The sequence below is a fragment of the Perca flavescens genome, chromosome 20 (assembly GCF_004354835.1).
Source record: "Perca flavescens isolate YP-PL-M2 chromosome 20, PFLA_1.0, whole genome shotgun sequence".
In the NCBI taxonomy this organism is placed as follows: Eukaryota; Metazoa; Chordata; class Actinopteri; order Perciformes; family Percidae; genus Perca; species Perca flavescens.
This window is the reverse complement of record NC_041350.1, coordinates 19970086-19993322: the sequence shown is the minus strand read 5'-3', so window position 1 is coordinate 19993322 and position 23237 is coordinate 19970086. Positions and strand designations below refer to the sequence as shown.

Below are 23237 nucleotides of genomic sequence, written 5' to 3'. Positions count from 1 at the left end.
AGTTCTGATTTTGGAAAAGAGAGTTAGATTCACCAGCTGGTGCAGGTCAAAATAAAAGTTTATGTTTGTTATCTAACTGCAACATGATGAAATTCATTAAAACACAATGCTACTGTATTAATATTTAAGATACCAAATGAGCAAAGTTGGAAAGGAAATATATAGAATGTCTCAAACAAATTAAGGCTGAAACAAATGATTATTTTTATTATTGATTGTTCTGTTGATCATTTTTAATAGGTGTATAAAATGTCCTCAATATCAACATACTAAACATACTAAAACCAGTCTGTAAAATACCCACCATGTTTATTAGACTGTAACCTCCTCCTAGGTTGCTAAAACCCCCATTTAAAACTGAGATTTCAGTGTCCTCAATGGTTGCTATGGCCCTGGCCAAGGCTTACCTTATTAAACTGTAGCTGAGACTACTGGATTATCCAACCTCAAACCCTCTGAAAAAAATATCTAAATTTGTCATTAGGAAACTAGAAACCAGGAAAAGCTTCTCCTCTTGTGAACTGGAGAAGTGGCCCACTTTGAGGCCTTGAAAACTGACATTTCCTAACATAGCCATTTAACATTTTACCCAATCCACGATGTGTGTTTGTTTGTGTGTGCATGTGTGCCCGTGTGTGAATGTGAGGGTGAAATTACAGAGCAGTATGTGGTTAATTGAACAGGGAGGCCTATACTTATCCTCTTTCTCTCTCTCCCAGGTCTCCTTGGAGCCAGTAGGAGCAGTTTTCTACACAGCCAGTCTCAGACTGTCTCTCTCTCTCTATCTATCTATCTCTCTCTATCGCTCTCTCTCGCTCAGCATTTCAGTAAAGCACACTCAGTTTGGCTTTAAGGCCTATCGCCTGCTGTGTCCTCTGCCAAGGCTTCTGGGAGGAAAAACAGAGAAAGTTGAATTAAAATCGGGTGATTTTTTTTGGCAAGTGGCTTCTATCCTCAGGATGTTTGGGAGCAGAACTGGGCAGACAAAAAAGCAATCTAACTAGGTCTCCTATGACACTCACATAAATATTGCAATACAAATTTGGGCATTGGTCACCTCCTTTTTTTAAATAAGTTTTTCTCATATAATAACCCCCGGTTAAAGGTTTTGTCACTGTGCGTCAGTCAAGAGTGAGGGGTAGAAAATGAGGTTAAAAAGCGCTTTGGATTGAAATGAAATATTCATGAATCAAATTTAAATGAGCTAAAAAAAGACATCTACCCGGATGCTTAGGTAGGCTGCTCAGCAACAGTAGTTTGGTAATTCTTTATAGGGGTCCCTAAGTATTGAATCCTGAGCTATTTTGGTGGTAGCAGCGAATGTGCAGTGCCAGTCAAAACTGATAGGAAAGCTTGTGAGTTAAACACCTCGCCTAGAAGAAGTTCAGCTAAATAGGCTTTTGCGCTCTGATATTTTACATATATTTAAACTGTTTAATTGAGCTTTTACAGCAATAAAATATTGCATCCCCCCTATCTCCTTGATGGATGCTGTTATGAAGCTAAATCTGCTCCAACCTTGAAAGAGACCAATAAAGTGTGCTTAAAGTATTTCACATTTTGCCCCCAAAATATTTAGTTGTACATCATTGTGCTGCTCTGGAATTTTCTTTTGGACTGTGATTCTGTTTCATGTTTTGCTGTTCATCTCACTAGCTTTAAAAGTGTATCACAAGATAAAAGTAAAAAAGGCTCCTTAGTTGGACTTTTCAGCCACAGTAGACTTCTGCAGTGAACTTACTGTGAAGTTTGCTGTGAATTAGTGTAAAGTTAACCTTCGATATTTTGAAAGATTCAAAAGTAATCTGAAAGGCCACCGGCTACTTTCCTATTTGCAGGACTTTACCTATAAATAAACATGTCCAGTGGTGGAAGAACTTTGCAGATAATTTGCTTACTTGGTAAGTAATACTATAACAATATAACAATACCTAAGTATGAATAGCTAAATGTAATTAAAGTATGAAAAGTAAAAGTACTCATTGAGTAAAATTACCCATTTCATAGTGTCATATAGGATAATTATCACCGGTGCATTAACTTGTGAGTAGCATTTTTATTGTGGTTGGTCAAGGTGATTTTAAATACCTAACGGCCAGTTGAATCAGCAAAACTCTCCAAATGTATAAACACATTTATATGACTAAATCAAAAACCTTATTTTAAAAGTGCAGTCTAAATATTTCCATCAGTTGTTTTGGAATTAAGTGTCTTCCTCGAAACAAGACACAATAAGCCAAGCAACACTAAAATAAGAAAATGGGAAAGAAGTGGTTTTGATCTTTTCACTTTTAATAAGGAAATACAATTTCAATTCCAGATTAAAATGATTTGATAAGAGGGAGATGTTTTTTCACTGAACGTGGCTTTGCTTGTTTGTTTTTAAGTTGTGTCCTCTGTTTTTATGTGTTGACTTTGCGCTTTGAGCTACTTGCACATTTTTTCCAATGTGGGTTACACTGCAAATGGCTAATAAAGTGAATCTGAATCTGAATCTGAACAGTAAATCTTGTTTTAAAACATGCATATGTTTTGTATGAAAAGAAAACTGCAAAAGAACTAGTCTCTAAAGCTGTCAGAACTAAAAGTACAATATCATTTTTTTTTTAAATGGAAATACTGCAACGTACACTTACCTCAGAACTGTAATTAAATAAAGCACTTGAGTAAATGTTCCCAGTTACATTCCATGAATGGACATCCGTCTTCTTAACAATACATTATTTCAGTGTTTATTCGTGGCAGTCACCTCTAATCAATGGTGCTAAAGTGGAGTGTTCTCTTTTACCTCTGGATCCATATTACCACTTCATCCAGAAGAAAATAAAACAGTTCATTTATTTTTTCCTGAAATTATCAACTCCTGTGAGCATTACTTCTGACCTCAAAGCTCAACAAAAACTCTACTGAAGCAAGCCAAACTGACCCCAACAGCAGCAATCAAGCAAAGGGTGACTTAAGGTCACTAAATTAGTATGTGCCAGATGAAAATGGTAATTTACCATGATAATGCTCTAAAATGTTTGGTCAAGCATAAGCATCCCCTCCCCTATTTGTCATGATAAGTCAGATCACACTCGGTTGAGTCACATGAGTTGAAACTAATAACTAGCCTTAAAGAAATTGAATTAAACAAAGCCTGATGTCCCACTGAGACACTGCATGGTTTAATAGCATAACTTGACTTTGGGTCAAAGTTAAAGTTTCATGGCAGTTGATCTATCAAAGACTAGAGAAACTAGAATTACAACCTTGCGGTTGGATGTCTCCGCCAACCTATCAATTTGCTGTTTACGTCTGTCCAGACTTGTATATAGTGAAGACTTTAAAGCAATTTAATAAAAGGTATTAAGTGTATTTTGGATGTTTAATGCACATCAACCTGGCAGCACAAAATATCTATACAATCACCACAGTTTTGAGATTAGTCTCACCAATTTAGTATACAACCAAATGTGAGATATGATCACAATCTCTAATTCTGTTCCTGAGTTATTGCGTTGAATCACAAAAGCATTATGATGTCACAGTGAAGTTATCGCATTGCCAGACCCTCACATTTTACTTACCTTACTCTACAGCGCTGTGGAATAAGGTCTGGCTACACCACACATACATTCTGGGATAGGAGAAAAAAACTTTATGGGTTGTTTGCATTTCTTTAAACCAATCACAATCTTCTTGGGCAACGCTAAGCTCTGGACGCAGGGGCGTTTGCTCTGCAAAATAAATATTGGGAAATAACTTGTTTTGGTGCTCCTCGCTAAAGACAACGTTACATAAAATATTAGTTGAAGTTGTTCACACAATACAGAAACATGAGCTATTTAATTTGCTTTTACCTGTGTATTGCTGTGTGTACTTCGTCCATAGCAATCCCCACCAATCGGTCCCAAAGCGTTCCAGTTAGATAATAAATGCCGTAAACATATTCTTTGTAAATCTTTATAATCATTCCCTGAAAGAACCAAGCAGGCCTGCCTTGTTGCATGTTCCAATTTTTTTCAAAAAAATTTCAGCGTTCTAGCTCGAAATTTGTTGTTGTTTCCAGAAGCGAACAGAGTTTGAGAACAGCAACACACAGAGAGCAGAAGCGGGGGGGACATCCCACCCAAAATGTACTTCCTTTGATCCAAACTACAGTGAAGATGACCTTTAACCTTTTGGATATAAAATGTCATCATTTTATCCTATTAGACATTTGTGTAAAATATTGTAATAATTAATATAGGAATTCTTGAGTTCTGGCCAAAAACACATTAAACATGGATTAAGTAGTCAAACTAAAGAAATTATCTTTTAAAAAGGAATTCATAATTTAATAAAGACTGATACTCTCTGTATTGATACATGTAATGAAGACTATATTGTTAATTTATTATTTAAATTAAATAGGAATATTTACATGAGCTGTAAAAGGCGACATCAATCTTTATTTTTTAATTTAAAGAGTTTTTGTATTTGTGGGGGTTTTTAATTAGAAGAGTGAAGAGATGAAAAGTGTCATAAAAAGTCATAGTATAGTATGTCACGAAAATGTCTAAAAAAGTCATGGTATAGTATGTCATAAAAAGTCATGTGTGTGTTATAGTGTAGTATGTCATGGAAATGTCATAAAAGTCATTGTATAGTATGTCATGAAAATGTCTTAAAAAGTAATAGTATAGTATGTCAATAAAAAGTCATGTGTGTTATAAAAAGTCATGTGTGTCATAAAAAGTCATAGTATTGTATGTCATGAAAGTCATGGTATAGTATGGCTTAAAAAGTCATAGTATAGTATGTCATGAAAATGTCATAAAAAGTCATAGTATAGTATGACACAGAAATATAAGTCATAGTGTAGTGTGTCATAAAAGCCACCGTATAGTATGTCAATAAAGGGATAAAAAAGTAAAAGAATAGTAGGTCTAAAAAAGTGAAAAAAGTCATGCTATAGTATGTCAAAAAAAGTGATTACATAGTCATAGTATAGTATGTCATAAAAAGTCATAGTATAGTATGTCATGAAAATGTCATAAAAAGTCATAGTATATAGCATGTCGAAAAAGTCATAGTATAGTATATCGAAAAAAGTCATAGTACAGTATGTCGAAAAAAGTCATTGTATAGCATGTCGAAAAAAGTCATAGTATAGTATATCAAAAAAAGTCATAGTACAGTATGTCGAAAAAAGTCATTGTATAGCATGTCGAAAAAAGTCATAGTATGTCATGAAAATGTCATAAAAAGTCATAGTATAGTATGACACAGAAATATAAGTCATAGTGTAGTGTGTCATCGGCATAGTATGTCGAAAAAAGTCATAGTATAGCATGTTGAAAAAAGTCAAAGTATATCTGACCTGAAAGAAAAGTATATGTTTTTGGCATATTTGTCTCTTTCACTTAGTATATTGGTCCTCAAAACTCACTGAAACATATAAGATTTGAACACACAACCTTCTGTCTTCCAATCATACTCTCATTCAAAAGAAGTTATAAAAAAGTCATAGTATATGTCGACAAAAGTCATAGTATAGCATGTCGAAAAAGTTATAGTATAGTATGTCAAAAAAGTGATAAAAGTCATAGTATAGTATGTCAGAAAAAGTCATAGTATAGTATGTTGAAAAAAATTATAAATAAGTCATAGTATATGTCGACAAAAGTCACAGTATAGCATGTCGAAAAATTTATATTATAGTATGTCAAAAAAAGTTATAAAAAAGTTATAGTATAGCATGTCGAAAAAAGTCATAGTATAGCATGTCGAAAAAAAGTCATAGTATAGTATGTCGAAAAAAGTCATAGTATAGTGTGTTGAAAAAAAGTCATAGTACATCATGTCGAAAAAAGTCATAGTATGTCATGAAAATGTCATAAAAAGTCATAGTATAGTATGACACAGAAATATAACTCATAGTGTAGTGTGTCATAAAAGCCACTGTATAGTATGTCAATAAAGGGATAAAAAGTAAAAGAATAGTATATCTAAGTGTGATAAAAAATACATAGTATTTTACATGAAAAAAAGTGATTAAAAAGTTATAGTATAGTATCTCGAAAAACGTGATAAAAAAGTCATAGTAGGGCGCAGGGATGGCTCGGTTGATGGGGCGGGCGCCCATGTATAGGGGTTTGTCCTTGACGTGGCAGGCCCTGGTTCGGCTCCGACCTGCGGCCCTTTGCTGCATGTCGTTCCCCCCTCTCTCTCCCCTTTCATGTATTGTGCTGTTCTATTAAAATAAAGGCTGAAAATGCCCCAAAAATAACCTAAAAAAAAAAAATCATAGTATAATGTGTCAAACAAAGTGATAAAAAAGTCATAGCATAGTATGTCGAAAAAAGTCATAGTATAGCATGTCGAAAAAAGTCAAAGTATATCTGACCTGAAAGAAAAGTATATGTTTTTGGCATATTTGTCTCTTTCACTTAGTATATTGGTCCTCAAAACTCACTGAAACATATAAGATTTGAACACACAACCTTCTGTCTTCCAATCATACTCTCATTCAAAAGAAGTTATAAAAAAGTCATAGTATATGTCGACAAAAGTCATAGTATAGCATGTCGAAAAAGTTATAGTATAGTATGTCAAAAAAGTGATAAAAGTTATAGTATAGTATGTCAAAAAAGTGATAAAAGTTATAGTATAGTATGTCGAAAAAAGTTATAAAAAAGTTATAGTATAGCATGTCAAAAAAAAAGTCATAGTATAGCATGTCGAAAAAAAGTCATAGTATAGTATGTCGAAAAAAGTGATTAAAAAGTCATAGTATAGTGTGTCAAAAAAAGTCATAGTACAGTATGTCAAAAAAGTGATAAAAAAGTCATAGTATAGTGTGTCGAAAAAAGTCATAGTACAGTATGTCGAAAAAAGTGGTAAAAAACTCATAGTATAGTATGTCGAAAAAAGTAATGAAAAGTCATAGTTTAGTATGTTGAAAACAGTTATAGTATATATATTTGTCTCCTTCACTTAGTATATTTGACCTCAAAACTTAGTGAAACATATAAGATTTGAACACAACCTCCTGTCTTCCCATCATACTCTTATCATCCTAAGCTATCTGCCCTAACGCAAACAGATATGTTTTAGTCATATTTGTCTCTTTCTAAGTAAAAAAAAGTAGTAGTATAGTAATTCAAAGTGAATTACTTGAATTTTTCAAAGTAAAAAAGTCATAGTATAGTATGTCGAAAAAAGTGATAAAAGTGATAGTATAGTATGTCAGAAAAGGTCATAGTATGGTATGTTGAAAAAGTCATAGTATAGTATGTCGAAAAAAGTTATAAAAAAGTCATAGTATATGTCAACAAAAGTCACAGTATAGCATGTCGAAAAAGTTATAGTATAGTATGTCAAAAAAAGTCATAGTATAGCTGGTCGAAAAAAAGTCATAGTATAGTATGTCGAAAAAAAGTTATTAAAAAAGTCATAGTATAGTATGTTGAAAAAAGTGATAAAAAAGTCATAGTATAGTGTGTCGAAAAAAGTCATAGTACAGTATGTCGAAAAAAGTGATAAAAAAGTCATAGTATAGTGTGTCGAAAAAAGTTATAGTACAGTATGTCAAAAAAAGTGATAAAAAAGTCATAGTATAGTATGTCGAAAAAAGGTTATTAAAAAAGTCATAGTATAGTATGTCGAGAAAAGTGATAAAACAGTCATAGTATAGTGTGTCGACAAAAGTCATAGTACAGTATGTCAAAAAAAGTGATAAAAAAGTCATAGTATAGTGTGTCGAAAAAAGTCATAGTACAGTATGTCGAAAAAAGTGATAAAAAACTCATAGTATAGTGTGTCGAAAAAAGTCATAGTACAGTATGTCGAAAAAAGTGATAAAAAAGTCATAGTATAGTGTGTCGAAAAAAGTCATAGTACAGTATGTCGAAAAAAGTGATAAAAAACTCATAGTATAGTATGTCGAAAAAAGTGATGAAAAGTCATAGTTTAGTATGTTGAAAACAGTTATAGTATATATATTTGTCTCCTTCACTTAGTATATTTGACCTTAAAACTTAGTGAAACATATAAGATTTGAACACAACCTCCTGTCTTCCCATCATACTCTTATCATCCTAAGCTATCTGCCCTAATGCAAACAGATATGTTTTAGTCATATTTGTCTCTTTCTAAGTAAAAAAAGTAGTAGTATAGTAATTCAAAGTGAATTACTTGAATTTTTCAAAGTAAAAAAGTCATAGTATAGTATGTCGAAAAAAGTGATAAAAGTGATAGTATAGTATGTCAGAAAAAGTCATAGTATGGTATGTTGAAAAAAGTCATAGTATAGCATGTTGAAAAAAGTTATAGTATATGTCGACAAAAGTCATAGTATAGCATGTTGAAAAAGTTATAGTATAGTATGTCGAAAAAAGTGATAAAAGTGATAGTATGGTATGTCAGAAAAAGTCATAGTATATTATGTTGAAAAAAGTTATAAAAAAAGTCATAGTACAGTATGTCGAAAAAAGTGATAAAAAAGTCATAGTATAGTGTGTCGAAAAAAGTCATAGTACAGTATGTCGAAAAAAGTGATAAAAAACTCATAGTATAGTATGTCGAAAAAAGTGATGAAAAGTCATAGTTTAGTATGTTGAAAACAGTTATAGTATATATATTTGTCTCCTTCACTTAGTATATTTGACCTTAAAACTTAGTGAAACATATAAGATTTGAACACAACCTCCTGTCTTCCAATCATACTCTTATCATCCTAAGCTATCTGCCCTAACACAAATAGATATGTTTTAGTCATATTTGTCTCTTTCTAAGTAGAAAAAAGTAGTAGTATAGTAATTCAAAAAAAGTGAAAAAGTGATAGTATAGTATGTCAAAAAATGTCATAGCATAGTATGTCGAAAAAAGTGACAAAAAAGTCATAGTATGGTATGTCAGAAAAAGTCATAGTATGGTATGTTGAAAAAAGTCATAGTATAGCATGTCGAAAAAAAGTTTGAAAAACGTGTCATAGTATAGCATGTCAAAAAGTCATAGTACAGCATGTCGAAAAAAGTTATAAAAAAGTCAGTATATGTCGACAAAAGTCATAGTATAGCATGTCGAAAAAAGTTATAAAAAAGTCAGTATATGTCGACAAAAGTCATAGTATAGCATGTCGAAAAAGTTATAGTATAGTATGTTGAAAAAAGTTATAAAAAAGTTATAGTATAGTATGTCGAAAAAAGTTATAAAAAAGTTATAGTATAGTATGTCGAAAAAAGTTATAAAAAAGTTATAGTATAGTATGTCGAAAAAAGTTATAAAAAAGTTATAGTATAGCATCTTTACTCTCGCAAGGATCTTGGAGGGAGCCTGGGAGTATGCCCAACCAGTCTACATGTGTTTTGTGGATCTGGAGAAGGCGTATGACCAGGTCCCCCGGGAGATACTGTGGGAGGTGCTGTGGGAGTATGGGGTGAGGGGTCTCTTCTCAGGGCCATCCAATCTCTGTATATGACCAAAGCATAGAGCTGTGTCCGGGTTCTCGGCAGTAAGTCGGACTCGTTTCAGGTGAGGGTTGGCCTCCGCCAGGGCTGCGTATTTGTCACCAATCCTGTTTGTAGTATTTATGGACAGGATATTGAGGCGTAGTCGGGGTGGGGAGGGGTTGCTAGTTACAGTATGTCGAGAAAAAGTGATAAAAACTCATAGTATAGTGGGCTGGGGATTTCATTGCTGCTCTTTGCAGATGATGTGGTCCTGATGGCATCATCGGCCTGTCTTCCCTTCAGCACTCACTGGATCGGTTCGCCCTAACCAAACAGATATGAAGCGGCTGGGATGTGGTTCTCCAGGTAGGGAATGAGTCCTTACCCCAAAAAGTGAAGGAGTTCAAATACCTTGGGGTCTTGTTCATAGCATAGTGAGGGGACAATGGAGTGGGAGATTGGTCAGAGAATCGGTCAGAAAAAGGTGCGGTACTTGACATTCAATTTATCGCACCGTTTGAAAAAAAGAGAGCTGAGCCAGAAGGCAAAGCTCTCAATCTCCCGGTCAGTTTTATGTTCCTAAAAGTCACCTATGGTCATGAAGGCTGGGTCATGACCGAAAGAACAGATCCAGGGTACAAGCAGCCGAAATGGGTTTCCTCAGGAGGGTGGCTGGCGTCTCCCTTAGAGATAGGGTGAGAAGCTCAGTCATCTGTGAGGAGCTCGGAGTTAGAGCTGCTGCTCCTTATCGAAAAAAGAGCCAGCTGAGGTGGTTCGGGCATCTGGTAAGGATGCCCCCTGGGCGCCTTTACTCAGGGAGGTGTTCCAGGCACGTCCCAGCTGGGAGGAGGGATCTGGGAAGACCCAGGACTAGGTGGATGGATTATATCTCCAACCTGGCCTGGGAATGCCTCGGATCCCCAGTCGGAGCTGGTAAATGTTGCTCGGGAAGGGAAGTTTGGGGGGTCCCCTGCTGGAGCTGCTACCCCACCAATCCTGTTTGTAGATTTACCGGATAAGCCGACGAAGATGGATGCATATAGTATAGCATGTCGAAAAAAGTCATAGTATAGTATGTCGAAAAAAGTCATAAAGAGTATGTCGATAAAAGTCATAGTATAGTATATGTCGAAAAAAGTCATAGTATAGCATGTTGAAAAAAGATCATAGTATAGTATTTTGAAAAAAGTGATAAAGAAGTCATAATGTAGTATGTTGAAAAAAAGTCATAGTATAGTATGTCGAAAAAAGTGATAAAAAAGTCATAATGTAGTATGTCGAAAAAAATCATAGTATAGCATGTCGAAAAAAATCATAGTATAGTATGTCAAAAAAAGTGATAGAAGTGATAGTATGGTATGTCAGAAATAGTCATAGTATAGCATGTCGAGAAAAGTCATAGTATAGCATGTCGAAAAAAGTCATAGTATAGTATGTCAAAAAAAGTGATAGAAGTGATAGTATGGTATGTCAGAAAAAGTCAAAGTATAGCATGTCGAAAAAAGTCATAGTACAGTATGTCAAAAAAAGTGATAAAAAAGTCATAGTATAGTATGTCGAAAAAAGTCGTAGTACAGTATGTCGAAAAAAGTGATAAAAAAGTCATAGTATAGCATGTCGAAAAAAGTCATAGTATAGCATGTCGAAAAAAATCATAGTATAGCATGTCGAAAAAAGTCATAGTATAGTATGTCAAAAAAAGTGATAGAAGTGATAGTATGGTATGTCAGAAAAAGTCAAAGTATAGCATGTTGAAAAAAAAAAAAATAGTTGTAAAAAAAAGTCATAGTATGGTATGTCGAAAAAAAATCATAGTACAGTATGTCAAAAAAGTGATAAAAAGTCATAGTATAGTATGTCGAAAAAAATCATAGTCATAGTACAGTATGTCGAAAAAAAGTGATAAAAAATGGTATGTCATAGTATAGTATGTCGAAAAAAGTGATGAAAAAAGTCATAGTTTAGTATGTTGAAAAAAAGTTATAGTATATATATTTGTCTCCTTCACTTAGTATATTTGACCTTAAAACTTAGTATGTTGAAAAAAGTGATAAAAGTGATAGTATAGTATGTCAGAAAATGTCATAGCATAGTATGTTGAAAAAAGTGATAAAAAAGTCATAGTATAGTATGTCAAAAAAAGTCATAGTATAGCATGTCGAAAAAAATCATAGTATAGCATGTCGAAAAAAGTCATAGTATAGTATGTCAAAAAAAGTGATAGAAGTGATAGTATGGTATGTCAGAAAAAGTCAAAGTATAGCATGTCGAAAAAAAGTTGTAAAAAAGTCATAGTATGGTATGTCGAAAAAAGTCATAGTACAGTATGTCAAAAAAAGTGATAAAAAAGTCATAGTATAGTATGTCGAAAAAAGTCATAGTACAGTATGTCGAAAAAAGTGATAAAAAAGTCATAGTATAGTATGTCGAAAAAAGTGATGAAAAGTCATAGTTTAGTATGTTGAAAACAGTTATAGTATATATATTTGTCTCCTTCACTTAGTATATTTGACCTTAAAACTTAGTATGTTGAAAAAAGTGATAAAAGTGATAGTATAGTATGTCAGAAAATGTCATAGCATAGTATGTTGAAAAAAGTGATAAAAAAGTCATAGTATAGTATGTCAAAAAAAAGTCATAGTATAGTATGTTGAAAAAAGTGATAAAAAAGTCATAGTATAGTATGTCAGAAAAAGTCATAGTATGGTATGTTGAAAAAAGTCATAGTATAGCATGTTGAAAAAAAGTTTGAAAAACATCATAGTACAGCATGTCGAAAAAGTTCTAGTATAGTATGTCAAAAACGTCATAGTATAGCATGTTGAAAACAGTCGAAGTATCCGCCTTCACTTAGCATATTGGACCTTAAAACTTAATGAAACCTGTAAGACCTTCTGTCTCCCAATCATACTCTTATCACCCTACTCTATCTGCCCTAATATGGGTACCTATGTTTTAGTCATATTTGTCTCTTTCCAAGTAGAAAACAAGTCATAGTATAGTAACTCGAAAAAAGTGATAAAAGTGATAGTATAGTTTACCATACAAAATATCATAGTTTATGTCTTAAAAGGTCATTGTATAGTATGTCTAAAAAAGTGATAAAAGTGATAGTATTGTATGTCAAAAAACGTCATAGTATAGTATGTCGAAAAAAGTGATGAAAAGTCATAGTTTAGTAGGTTGAAAAAAGTTATATATTGAAAAGTATATGTTTGTGGCATATTTGTGTCTTTACCTTATTGGCCCTCAAAACTCACTGAAACATATAAGATTTGAACACTAAGCTATCTGACCTGACATAGATGTTATGTTTTTAGGATATTTGTCTCCTTCACGTAGTATATTGGCCCTTAAAACTCACTGAAACATATATGATTTGAACCCACAACCTTCTGGCTTCCAATTATACGCTTATTAAGCTATCTGCCCTAACATGGATCACTATGTTTTAGACATTTTTTTTTGTCTCTTTCCAAGTAGAAAAAAGTCGTAGTATAGTAACTCTAAAAAAGTGATAAAAGTGATAGTATAGTATGTCTGTCTGAAAAAGTCATAGTATAGTTTATCATACAAAATATCATAGTTTATAGTATGTCATAAAAAGTAATAGTATAGTATGTCTTATTAAGTCATTGTATAGTATGCCATACATTTTTTATAAATGTCATAGTATAGAATGTCCTAAAACATAATTGTATAGTATGCCATAAACTTGTCACAAAACATCATAGTATAGTATGTCATAAAAAAATCCTAGTATAATCTGTCTGAAAAAGTCATAGTATAGTTTACCATACAAAATATCATAGTTTATAATATTATCTCATACAAAGTAATAGTAGCCTATAGCATGTCTTAAAAAGTCATTGCATAGTATGTAATAAAAAGTCATGTGTGTCTCATAGTTTGTTTGTTTGTTTATTTAGATCCCCATTAGCTTCTGTCTGTCTTAAACAGAAGCTACTCTTCCTGGGGTCTATTATTTCATACAAATATTACATAAGCAGGAATACATACATTCATAATTCACAATAAATCAAAAGAACAACAAAAACATACATTTATGTACATAACATTCATACTCACAACATAACAAAAAATAAACAATACATTGGACAACACTCAACATAAGCCCAAAACAGTATATAGTATTATAGTAGGCCTATAGTATGTCATGAAAATGTCTTCAAAAGTCATAGTATAGTATGTCATAAAAAAGTCATGTGCGTCTCATAAAAAGTCATAGTATAGTATAGTATGTCATTAATATGTCATAAAAGTCATGGTGTAGTAGCGCCTCTGCAAAATAGCCTTGGGAAGGAACTTGTTTTGGTGGAACGTGTATGTTTAAAAGTTGTTTTAGTCGTGCACAGAAAACTCAGATTTGACAGATAGTCTAGCTAGCTGTCTGGATTTACCCTGCAGAGATCTGAGGAGCAGTTAACCATAGTCCTAGAAATCCACCGGAGTTTCAAATGCCAAGCAGAAGGTCCGGCGGCACCTGAACAATCCCGGAAGTGGAACGTCATGGACATAGACTATAGTATGCCATAAAATTGTCACAAAACATGTCGTCATGTGTGCCATAAAAAAGTCATAGTATACCAGGCCATGAAAATGTCATAAAAAGTCATAGTATTGTATGTCTTGAAAAAGTTTAAAAAAAAGTCATAGTATGCCATAACAATTTCATAAAAAGCTATAATATAGTATACCATACAAATATCATAAAATGTTATAGTATAGTATAGTCATAAAATTGTCACATAACATCAGTTTACTTACTTTAGTTTTTACATATTTATATATATGTCATTAATAAGTATGTCTGAAAAGTCATAGTATAGTTTACCATAAAACTATCATATTATATAGTATGTCATAAAACGTCATAGTATAGTATGCCATAATATCTGACTGCATTGAATCAATTTAAATGAAATTAATTTTCAACCTCAACCAAAACATTTGGATTGCAGACTGTGAAGCTGCACTATTTAATGAGTTGGTGGAGACTAAAGCCAAATATAGGACTTATATTTTTCAAGTGGTCAAAAAACATGAAGCTAAATGAATGATAATGTTGCTCATTGTCCGTTGGATATATAATCAGGCAAGTTTTGATAACGTGTTCGCCATTTCGACAACTTCATATGTTCATAATATCCCAATGTTTTGTTCACCTCAAAAATCTAAATCAATACTGCCATAACTTGATGTATCCATGTGAGTGATTGTGTACCTGTCTGTGTTGGGCTTGACCTAGCAAACTGTCTCAAAATTATCTCCCTGACACTTCCATCAAATTCAAATTCATCAAAGTCCTCGGATAAGCTCCAACCTCCAATGACCCTAAACAGGAAAAAAGCAGGTAAACAAAATGATTGAAGGAAACTAGAAATCCGTCTGTGATCTCCAGCTTTCTCTGTCTCTCTATTTACCTTCACCTTAATATTTCACAACATGGATTCTCTACCAAATATTGTATACAATAAGTCAGTCAACAAACACAGAGGGCAAGTTCAAAGCAGTTTTAATCGCATTTATTCATTTACAAGTCTAAGCATTTTCATTGTTAAATTGCCATTTTCATTCTTATCTTCTCCATGCAGCGTCATCATGAATTAAACAGCAAACACAGACCATGAACACAAAGCCTATTTTCTTCCTGACAAACCCATACAAATTTGAAATCCGTGATTAATTACATGTTAATAGAACAAGTGGAATCCATTTTCCGAACCTTCCGGACCTTTGGTTACATAACTTGCTAAAAAGTTTCTCACTGTATTGATTGACAATCATCCCACGATATATCCACATAAACATTAACAGATCTCCTCAAAGCAAAGACATTTCTTTGGAAAAAAAGCAACAATCTTGCTCCGATCTCTGTTCCTGATCACTTAGGGTGAATCTCAACACAATGGCTTGCCGTGCCTCATGTTATTGGCACAGGTTCGGCCCAGGTTGGCCCCCTCCAGGAGTAGATCGGAGAGTCGGTCAAGGCCAAGGCAGGTCGTGAGGGGGGTGACGAGGCCGTAGAGACCCCCTAAAGTGATGCTGAGGGGCCAGCCAATGAAGAGCAGAACCAACAGCCAGATGATGCCCCAGAAACATGACCCGCAACCGGCCATCCTAGTCTGGGAGAAAGGGAGGAAGATAAGAGTGGCTCATAAAAGTGGACATCCGCATGCTTTGCAAAGCCAAAGACATACAACTATAACTGATCATTGGAATTTGGGAAGAAAGCTGACAGAAGTGCACTTCAGGATCACTACAACAGCATCAAAGTCTGTTACTGTGAGTGGCCATGCCTCTTCAACGGTGATAGGAGATTATCAGATTGAAACGTGCCCTGCTGATGATATGGATGTAGCCTACTTGTTGGGATTAGGCAGTGGCCTTGACAAAGCATGATAAACTGGCAACCTCAAGCAATAACCACCAGGCCTGTCTGCCTGGTGAGGTCAACAGGCCGCCCACTTACAGGGTGTTGAAGACCGACGCTGGCACATTAGTCAGCCACTAATAGCAGATCAGGGGAGATCATGCATAACTTTGGTAATGAGCATTACTTTATCTGTCAACGCTGATAAGAAACAGTGGCCAGGAGTATGATTTGCTGCTATTTTGAGCTATAAAAATGTCTGTTGTATTATCTGTGATGTAAAATTGGAATGCTGTGCAATGTGTGAACCAGATGATTTGTGCATATAGTGGCATACATATAAGAAGACGTTCGCTACAGTGGCATTTAATTCTTCCCAAGAAATGCAATATTAAACGAGATGATTTTTTTTAAGTTTTAAAATCCACCAGAAAAATCTGCCCTGAGGCCCAGCCTTGAAGTTGAGATTGTAGAACCAGTGGTTTTGGAAGTGTGAACGTGTTGTGCACTGCCATGCTGATTCCCTCCTGTTTTAGCTTTAAGACACAATGGTCAGATGCTTCCCCCCTTCGGGCACTACTGTCTTGACGATGTAATGTGTAATTTCCTGTTGTGACACTAGTGTCACGTAGGGTTGGGCAATAAACGACTCATTCAACACGAGTGTGTCCTACGGTGAATCCCGTGCTTTCGGAAAACGCCTTCACAATGAAATGAAAAAAAGGGCAGAATAGCAATGCGCAAACTGTCATAGCCTTAAACCTCAAATAAAAGACTTCATCTTTCTCTGCTGTACTTGCCTTAAATACTTCCTCTTGCACCTCATATCTCTTGCTTGTGTAGGCCTAGCTACTGTTACATTTACTGCAAGTCCTTTAAAATGACTGAATAACCAAAATTATGTTTTATAAAAATGCCTCCTTCAATTCGAAACTGTTTTTTTAAAGTGTTGCAGCATAAAATACTTTTGTGGCAAATTACAAGTCTGTATGAACAATAACATACCGTCTGTGCTCATGACCAAATGTACATTAACATTTTTACTGCATGCTGTTAGTCTCTGTGACACATCAGCCCATAGCAAAGGTTAGAAGTGAGAGCTTTGCAAAGTAACTATTAACCTAAGGAATACCTGTCGTGTGAGTATAAAAGACATGTTCACCTTCAGCAAAGAAAAGTTCTGGAGAAAGTGTGCTCCTGATCTCCTTCTTGTTTGTAGCTATTCCTTCCCGTCTCCCAGAATCTGCTCGAGACTTGCAGATATGTTGTGCGAGAGCAGTAGCCACTTCCCACCAGTTAGCTCTAATTTACTACAAGGCACCACGGGCAACGGAATTCTCAAGAGGCCAGCTGGGAGAAAACAGAAAGATAGTAATTGAAAGGCTTAGCAGAGGGAGGATATTACACAATGCATGTGACTCAAGAAGTATGCTTGCTGGCATGGGTTTGTAGAGGTGTAAATAGTGATATATATGATAGAACACTATGCACATTTGTGTTATGGCTGCATACAAGTCTACTGGGTCAATGCACATTCATTCAGTATAAATCATAAAATATTTCAGCATCATGTGATATATTATATTGGTCTTGTTTTATGGGCTTCCTTTTCTAACCTCTCATTGTAATCCTTTCCTCAGCCGACAGAGAGGCATATCCTTCTACTCTAGAATACTGTACTCATGAGAATTTTGACCCGGAGTGCCCTGCTCTCAGAAGATAGAAAAATAGACGTTACATGGCTCCACACTTGACTAAATGCAGAAAATATGTCTCTCCACATCTATCAACACATGCTACTCCATCAGGTCTTTAGACTGGCCACGGCTAGAGCAGCTGTGCAGCTGACCTGTTCTCTCAGCCTGCCTGAGGTATGATGTAACATCAACCAACCTCTGGTGCATGATAATGAATGAATTTCCAGTCTGTGTTTTTGCCTGCAGGGCTGTGAACCGTGCAAACCTCTTCATTTTAAGTGAATTTATGCTTACATTTCCAAGACTTGGGTTTGAACTTTTGAATGGTTGTTTTGATTCAACACAAATAATAAGCCTGAAATTATTTTCTTAAATTTGCTCATCAAACCTCATCCCTGAAAAATGACCCAGCTGATATATGCTATTCTGCAGAGCACTGTGATAGTAGTACTCCGCACAAAGTTATGAATGGCAGAGGATTTAAGGCTTGCTGGTTAAGTGACTGTACATCCAGAGGGCGAAATCCCCCAGCATGCACACTGGCCCTTGGGTGAAGTGACTGACCTACAAATGCAGCTTAGTCGCAGCTTGTGTAGCTGGTATAGGCTGAGCCAATCAGATTTGAGTTGTGCTTAAACTAAATGAGGAAAGCAGATGAATGGATGGAAGTATCATGACAGAGAGATTTTACCAAAGCTTATACATGTTGATTATACACTGTATTTGTTGGTCAGTGTGCGTGTGAGAATGATATAGATTAGAACCTCTTTTAGAGCATTATAGGCTCTGGTGGTTGCACATATAATGAAACATGTCAGAGACAAAGGATTTGCATTTTTATTTATTTTTTATAAAAAAAGTACTGATGGTTACAAAATTGAATGTTCTAGAAAAATGAATGAAACATCACCAGGATCTCCTTTCAGTAGAAAACGAATTCACAATCACTGATTCGCCTGAATCTTTTTTTAAGGGACAGTTCATTTGGTCCCCTAAATAGCTAAGGGCCCTTAATTTAACAATAGTCCCGTATGTGGATGCTCTACTGCTTTTGCTCCTCTCCGCTGTCCTCCCCGTCACTGTCGCTGTCTCTGCCTGGATGCTCTGGCATCTTAGCATGGCCCACTGTATCTTGATTTTCTTCCTTCTCACTGGTGTCCTCCGAGGTTGCCTCTCCTCCTGGGGTTTCCTGCTCCATGGGGGTTTCTTCCTGCGGTTCCCCACAGCTAACTGGCGCTTCCTCGACCACAGCATCGGTCTTGGTTTGTTGTGGAGGCATTGCCAGTTTCTGCTGTTGCTGCTAAAAAGCCAAAGGAAATGAGAATATTCCCACCTTTAGTTATTAGAATATTACCTATTTAATTACCATTTTCAAGTCAATGTAGTATACAAACACCATCTAAGCAAACCTTTTTAAGTTAGCACAAGACAATGTCAATGTGACAGTGTAGTGAGAAAAAACAAATCACTTAGCTGTGCACCACTCTTAATATGCTTGGCTTTTGGCCTGTTAATTCTCCACATGCACAACTACAGCAACTCTTCTACATCTGACCTATTTACTGTTCTGCAATAGTGACTAGGGAGAGACAGTGGCAGCTTTTAGCACTGCCTCAGTGCTTAATGTCATAAGACTTAAAGACAGTTAAATACAAACATGTGTTAGTATAATGTGTGTACACTCAACATAGTAAAAGTACAAGTTTAACATAGTAAAAGTACTAGTTTTAAATAGTCTTAGTAATATCAGACTGTCTTCTATGATACACCTATGAGACAGCAACAGTACTGCACTGCTGGTTGTTTTGAATGATAAAGTAGTATATCACTTGACACTCAGTGTATTCATCAAGGGGTTTTACCTGTTTGTACTTCTGGGAGGTCTGGATCATGTGCATGTACATATTATACACCAGGTTGGTCATCTCTGGCATGTTCTTGATGATTTGGTCTGGCTGTCCAGAAGCATCTCTCTGAGGAAAGGAAAGAAAAATAATATCAGTAAGAGAAAGATAGTTATGAATCCAGGATGTGTTGTAAAAAGAATGGTAATGAAGAAGTATACCTGCCTTGTTAGCAGGAACCACATGGTAAACTATTGATTGGACATAAATGTGCACGGAAATTATAACTGCCTGCTACCTGCTTGGTATTTGAAAGCAAATTTCTCACTCGCTGCTTCCAGCGATCACCGCTCACTTACTATCAAAAGGAGTCGAGAATGCAGAGTTCGTAATTTGACAATATTAGCATGCAGACAGAGTCTTACAGCCTAAACTGAGGAGTGAGGCGAGCAGAATATTTAATCTGCTGGGCTGTTACCTCCTAAATACAGGGGTGATGGTCACAGAGGCCCTTAGGGCCCTGGGTTTCCCAGTGATTTGAGTGTGATTAGACATTTAGCTTTACCATCTGTCAAATACTATCCAACAGCGCTGTAAATATGTATATATCCATATGGAGCATTACGCAGCAGTGTTATCGCTTATTTTTATAACTTCTTCTGAAACAGCACTGTTAAGTAGCCTGTGAAAGTCCTGGTCGAGTATCGCCAGACAAAAATCTTACTGCATCTGCGTCTAAGCAGCAGGGGTTTACTGACTCCAGATAGACGGGCTAAGCAGGGGCCACATGTGTGTGCCCAAAAGAGCTGTCGCCCACGGGGATGAACACTCTAGAGTCAGAGAAAGTGTCAGAGGCTATGGGGTATTTTAGACACCCTAGTTGCCACACACGCCAGTCATAGAGACACAGTTACCAGACAACAGTCGTCTCATGCTGGCCTGGCGGGATTTGGGGGGAGTGTTTCTGTCTTCTGACCTTCCAGGGTTAATTATAGCCAGGCCCGTGTTTCCCATGCTTGCAGATGGCCCCAGCTGAATACGGTTAACAGGCCAGGGCCAATGGGTAAAGCTGCAGTAAGACTTTGGACTGTTAAGGACTAAGGGGAAAGAGGATGCCATTCAGTATATAGAGGCAGGATTAGGCAGAGTCAGGCTGCTGTGTTAGGATGTTGGAGAGTGCAACAGTTATATGGAAATGGGAGCTGATGTGAAAAGTAAGCTTGGTTCTTATCAGCAAATATGGAGTTTCAGTGCTTTATTATCAGCCAAATTTAAGTGAATACAAGATAATGGTCCTGTAAGAAAGTGGTGTGTGCTTGCATGCGTACATACCGGCTGTTCCTGACTGTAGTATTCATGCGGCCTGATGTGTAGCTGCATGGGTCTGGCAGTGAGCTGGTTGAAGACAGGAGTCAGCTCAAAGCAGTTTTGAAACAACGACACCCGGGCAAAGATGTACAAACCAAGTCTGGCTCTTGACATGGCCACCACCAGACGCCTTACATCTCTGTAGAGTTACAGACACACACAAAATAAAACAAAAAGTTAATAAATTGGTTTGACAAAATGGAAGAAACAATCAAAGTGGGATGAAAGTGGAAGGATCAAAGCTGCGCAAAGTGGGAGGATAGAGGTTTAGTGAAGGATAAGCAACAGTAGGTTAGGGAGACACATATAGAAGCTAAGAGAGAAATAAAGGAATAAAAGAAAAAGACCAGGGATAAACAAGACAACAAGGAGAGGGAGACGTGGGAATGTACTAGAGAGGTAAGAAAGGTTACTTTTTCTTGCTATCCAGTAGAATTAAGAGATTAGAGACAGAGGAGTCATTTCCCAGAGAATGGAGGAATCATGCTTGGCTTGCTGTAGTGACCAATGAGGTTGTTTACCTGCCCTATTTTAAAAGGAAGGTGGAAGAAAAATTCTTGGACAACTTCTAAAAGCCACAAAAATGTACTCTTTAACAAAGTGAACCACTAAAAAAAGGGAGGCGGTAGTCCTTAAACTATGTATTAAATAAACCTTTGTAATTGTACTCTTTGTATTGTGTCTTAGGTTTTTAGATGGACAACCTAATGGAGCTGTACAAAAATATGACCAGCTGGCCTATAAATCTTCAAGACAAAACCATACTGGCTTATAGAAATTTACAGAGCACAAAAGAAGGCGGAGCAAACAAGAGGGAAGAGCGGTTTGGCTCATTCAAGCAGCTGTGGTAATACTGAAAACATCTTCAGTTTGATACACAAGAATTTGAGGCAGGTCAGATCTTCATTTTTAAAGGCCAGTTATTTCATGGATCCAGGATACTATGCATCCTGATAAAAGTTCCCTTGGCCTTTGGAATTATATATATATATATATATATATATATATATATATATATATATATATATATATATATATATATATATATATATATATATATATACACACACACACACACTACCGTTCAAAAGTTTGGGGTCACATTGAAATGTCCTTATTTTTGAAGGAAAAGCACTGTACTTTTCAATGAAGATAACTTTAAACTAGTCTTAACTTTAAAGAAATACACTCTATACATTGCTAATGTGGTAAATGACTATTCTAGCTGCAAATGTCTGGTTTTTGGTGCAATATCTACATAGGTGTATAGAGGCCCATTTCCAGCAACTATCACTCCAGTGTTCTAATGGTACAATGTGTTTGCTCATTGGCTCAGAAGGCTAATTGATGATTAGAAAACCCTTGTGCAATCATGTTCACACATCTGAAAACAGTTTAGCTCGTTACAGAAGCTACAAAACTGACCTTCCTTTGAGCAGATTGAGTTTCTGGAGCATCACATTTGTGGGGTCATTTAAACACTCAAAATGGCCAGAAAAAAGAGAACTTTCATCTGAAACTCGACAGTCTATTCTTGTTCTTAGAAATGAAGGCTATTCCATGCGAGAAATTGCTAAGAAATTGAAGATTTCCTACAACGGTGTGTACTACTCCCTTCAGAGGACAGCACAAACAGGCTCTAACCAGAGTAGAAAAAGAAGTGGGAGGCCGCGTTGCACAACTGAGCAAGAAGATAAGTACATTAGAGTCTCTAGTTTGAGAAACAGACGCCTCACAGGTCCCCAACTGGCATCTTCATTAAATAGTACCTGCAAAACACCAGTATCAACATCTACAGTGAAGAGGCGGCTGCGGGATTCTGGGCTTCAGGGCAGAGTGGCAAAGAAAAAGCCATATCTGAGACTGGCCAATAAAAGAAAAAGATTAAGATGGGCAAAAGAACACAGACATTGGACAGAGGAAGACTGGAAAAAAGTGTTGTGGACAGATGAATCCAAGTTTGAGGTGTTTGGATCACAAAGAAGAACGTTTGTGAGACGCAGAACAAATGAAAAGATGCTGGAAGAATGCCTGACGCCATCTGTTAAGCATGGTGGAGGTAATGTGATGGTCTGGGGTTGCTTTGGTGCTGGTAAGGTGGGAGATTTGTACAGGGTAAAAGGGATTCTGAATAAGGAAGGCTATCACTCCATTTTGCAACGCCATGCCATACCCAGTGGACAGCGCTTGATTGGAGCCAATTTCATCCTACAACAGGACAATGACCCTAAACACACCTCCAAATTGTGCAAGAACTATTTAGAGCAGAAGCAGGCAGCTGGTATTCTATCGGTAATGGAGTGGCCAGCGCAGTCACCAGATCTGAACCCCATTGAGCTGTTGTGGGAGCAGCTTGACCGTATGGTACGCAAGAAGTGCCCATCCAACCAATCCAACTTGTGGGAGCTGCTTCTGGAAGCGTGGGGTGCAATTTCTCCAGATTACCTCAACAAATTAACAGCTAGAATGCCAAAGGTCTGCAATGCTGTAATTGCTGCAAATGGAGGATTCTTTGACG

General features: G+C 36.1%; 1 protein-coding gene and 1 long non-coding RNA gene across 2 annotated transcripts in view; both read right to left on the bottom strand.

The window, feature by feature from the left end:
- Positions 1-14935: 14935 nt before the first annotated feature.
- Positions 14936-17196, bottom strand: LOC114547178 (uncharacterized). The gene is made up of 2 exons (XR_003691117.1): positions 16973-17196; positions 14936-15562 (listed from the first exon to the last, which is right to left on the bottom strand). It is a non-coding gene; the product is annotated as an uncharacterized LOC114547178 (long non-coding RNA).
- Positions 17197-18330: 1134 nt separating this feature from the next.
- aqr (aquarius intron-binding spliceosomal factor) overlaps positions 18331-23237 on the bottom strand; it is a 57622-nt gene continuing 52715 nt past the window's right edge. The window contains exons 34-36 of the mRNA XM_028565700.1: positions 20684-20858; positions 19370-19480; positions 18331-18807 (exon numbers count right to left, since the gene is read on the bottom strand). Coding sequence (XP_028421501.1) covers positions 18550-18807; positions 19370-19480; positions 20684-20858 — 544 coding nt within the window. The 3' untranslated portion in view covers positions 18331-18549. The remainder of the gene's footprint in view (positions 18808-19369; positions 19481-20683; positions 20859-23237) is intronic.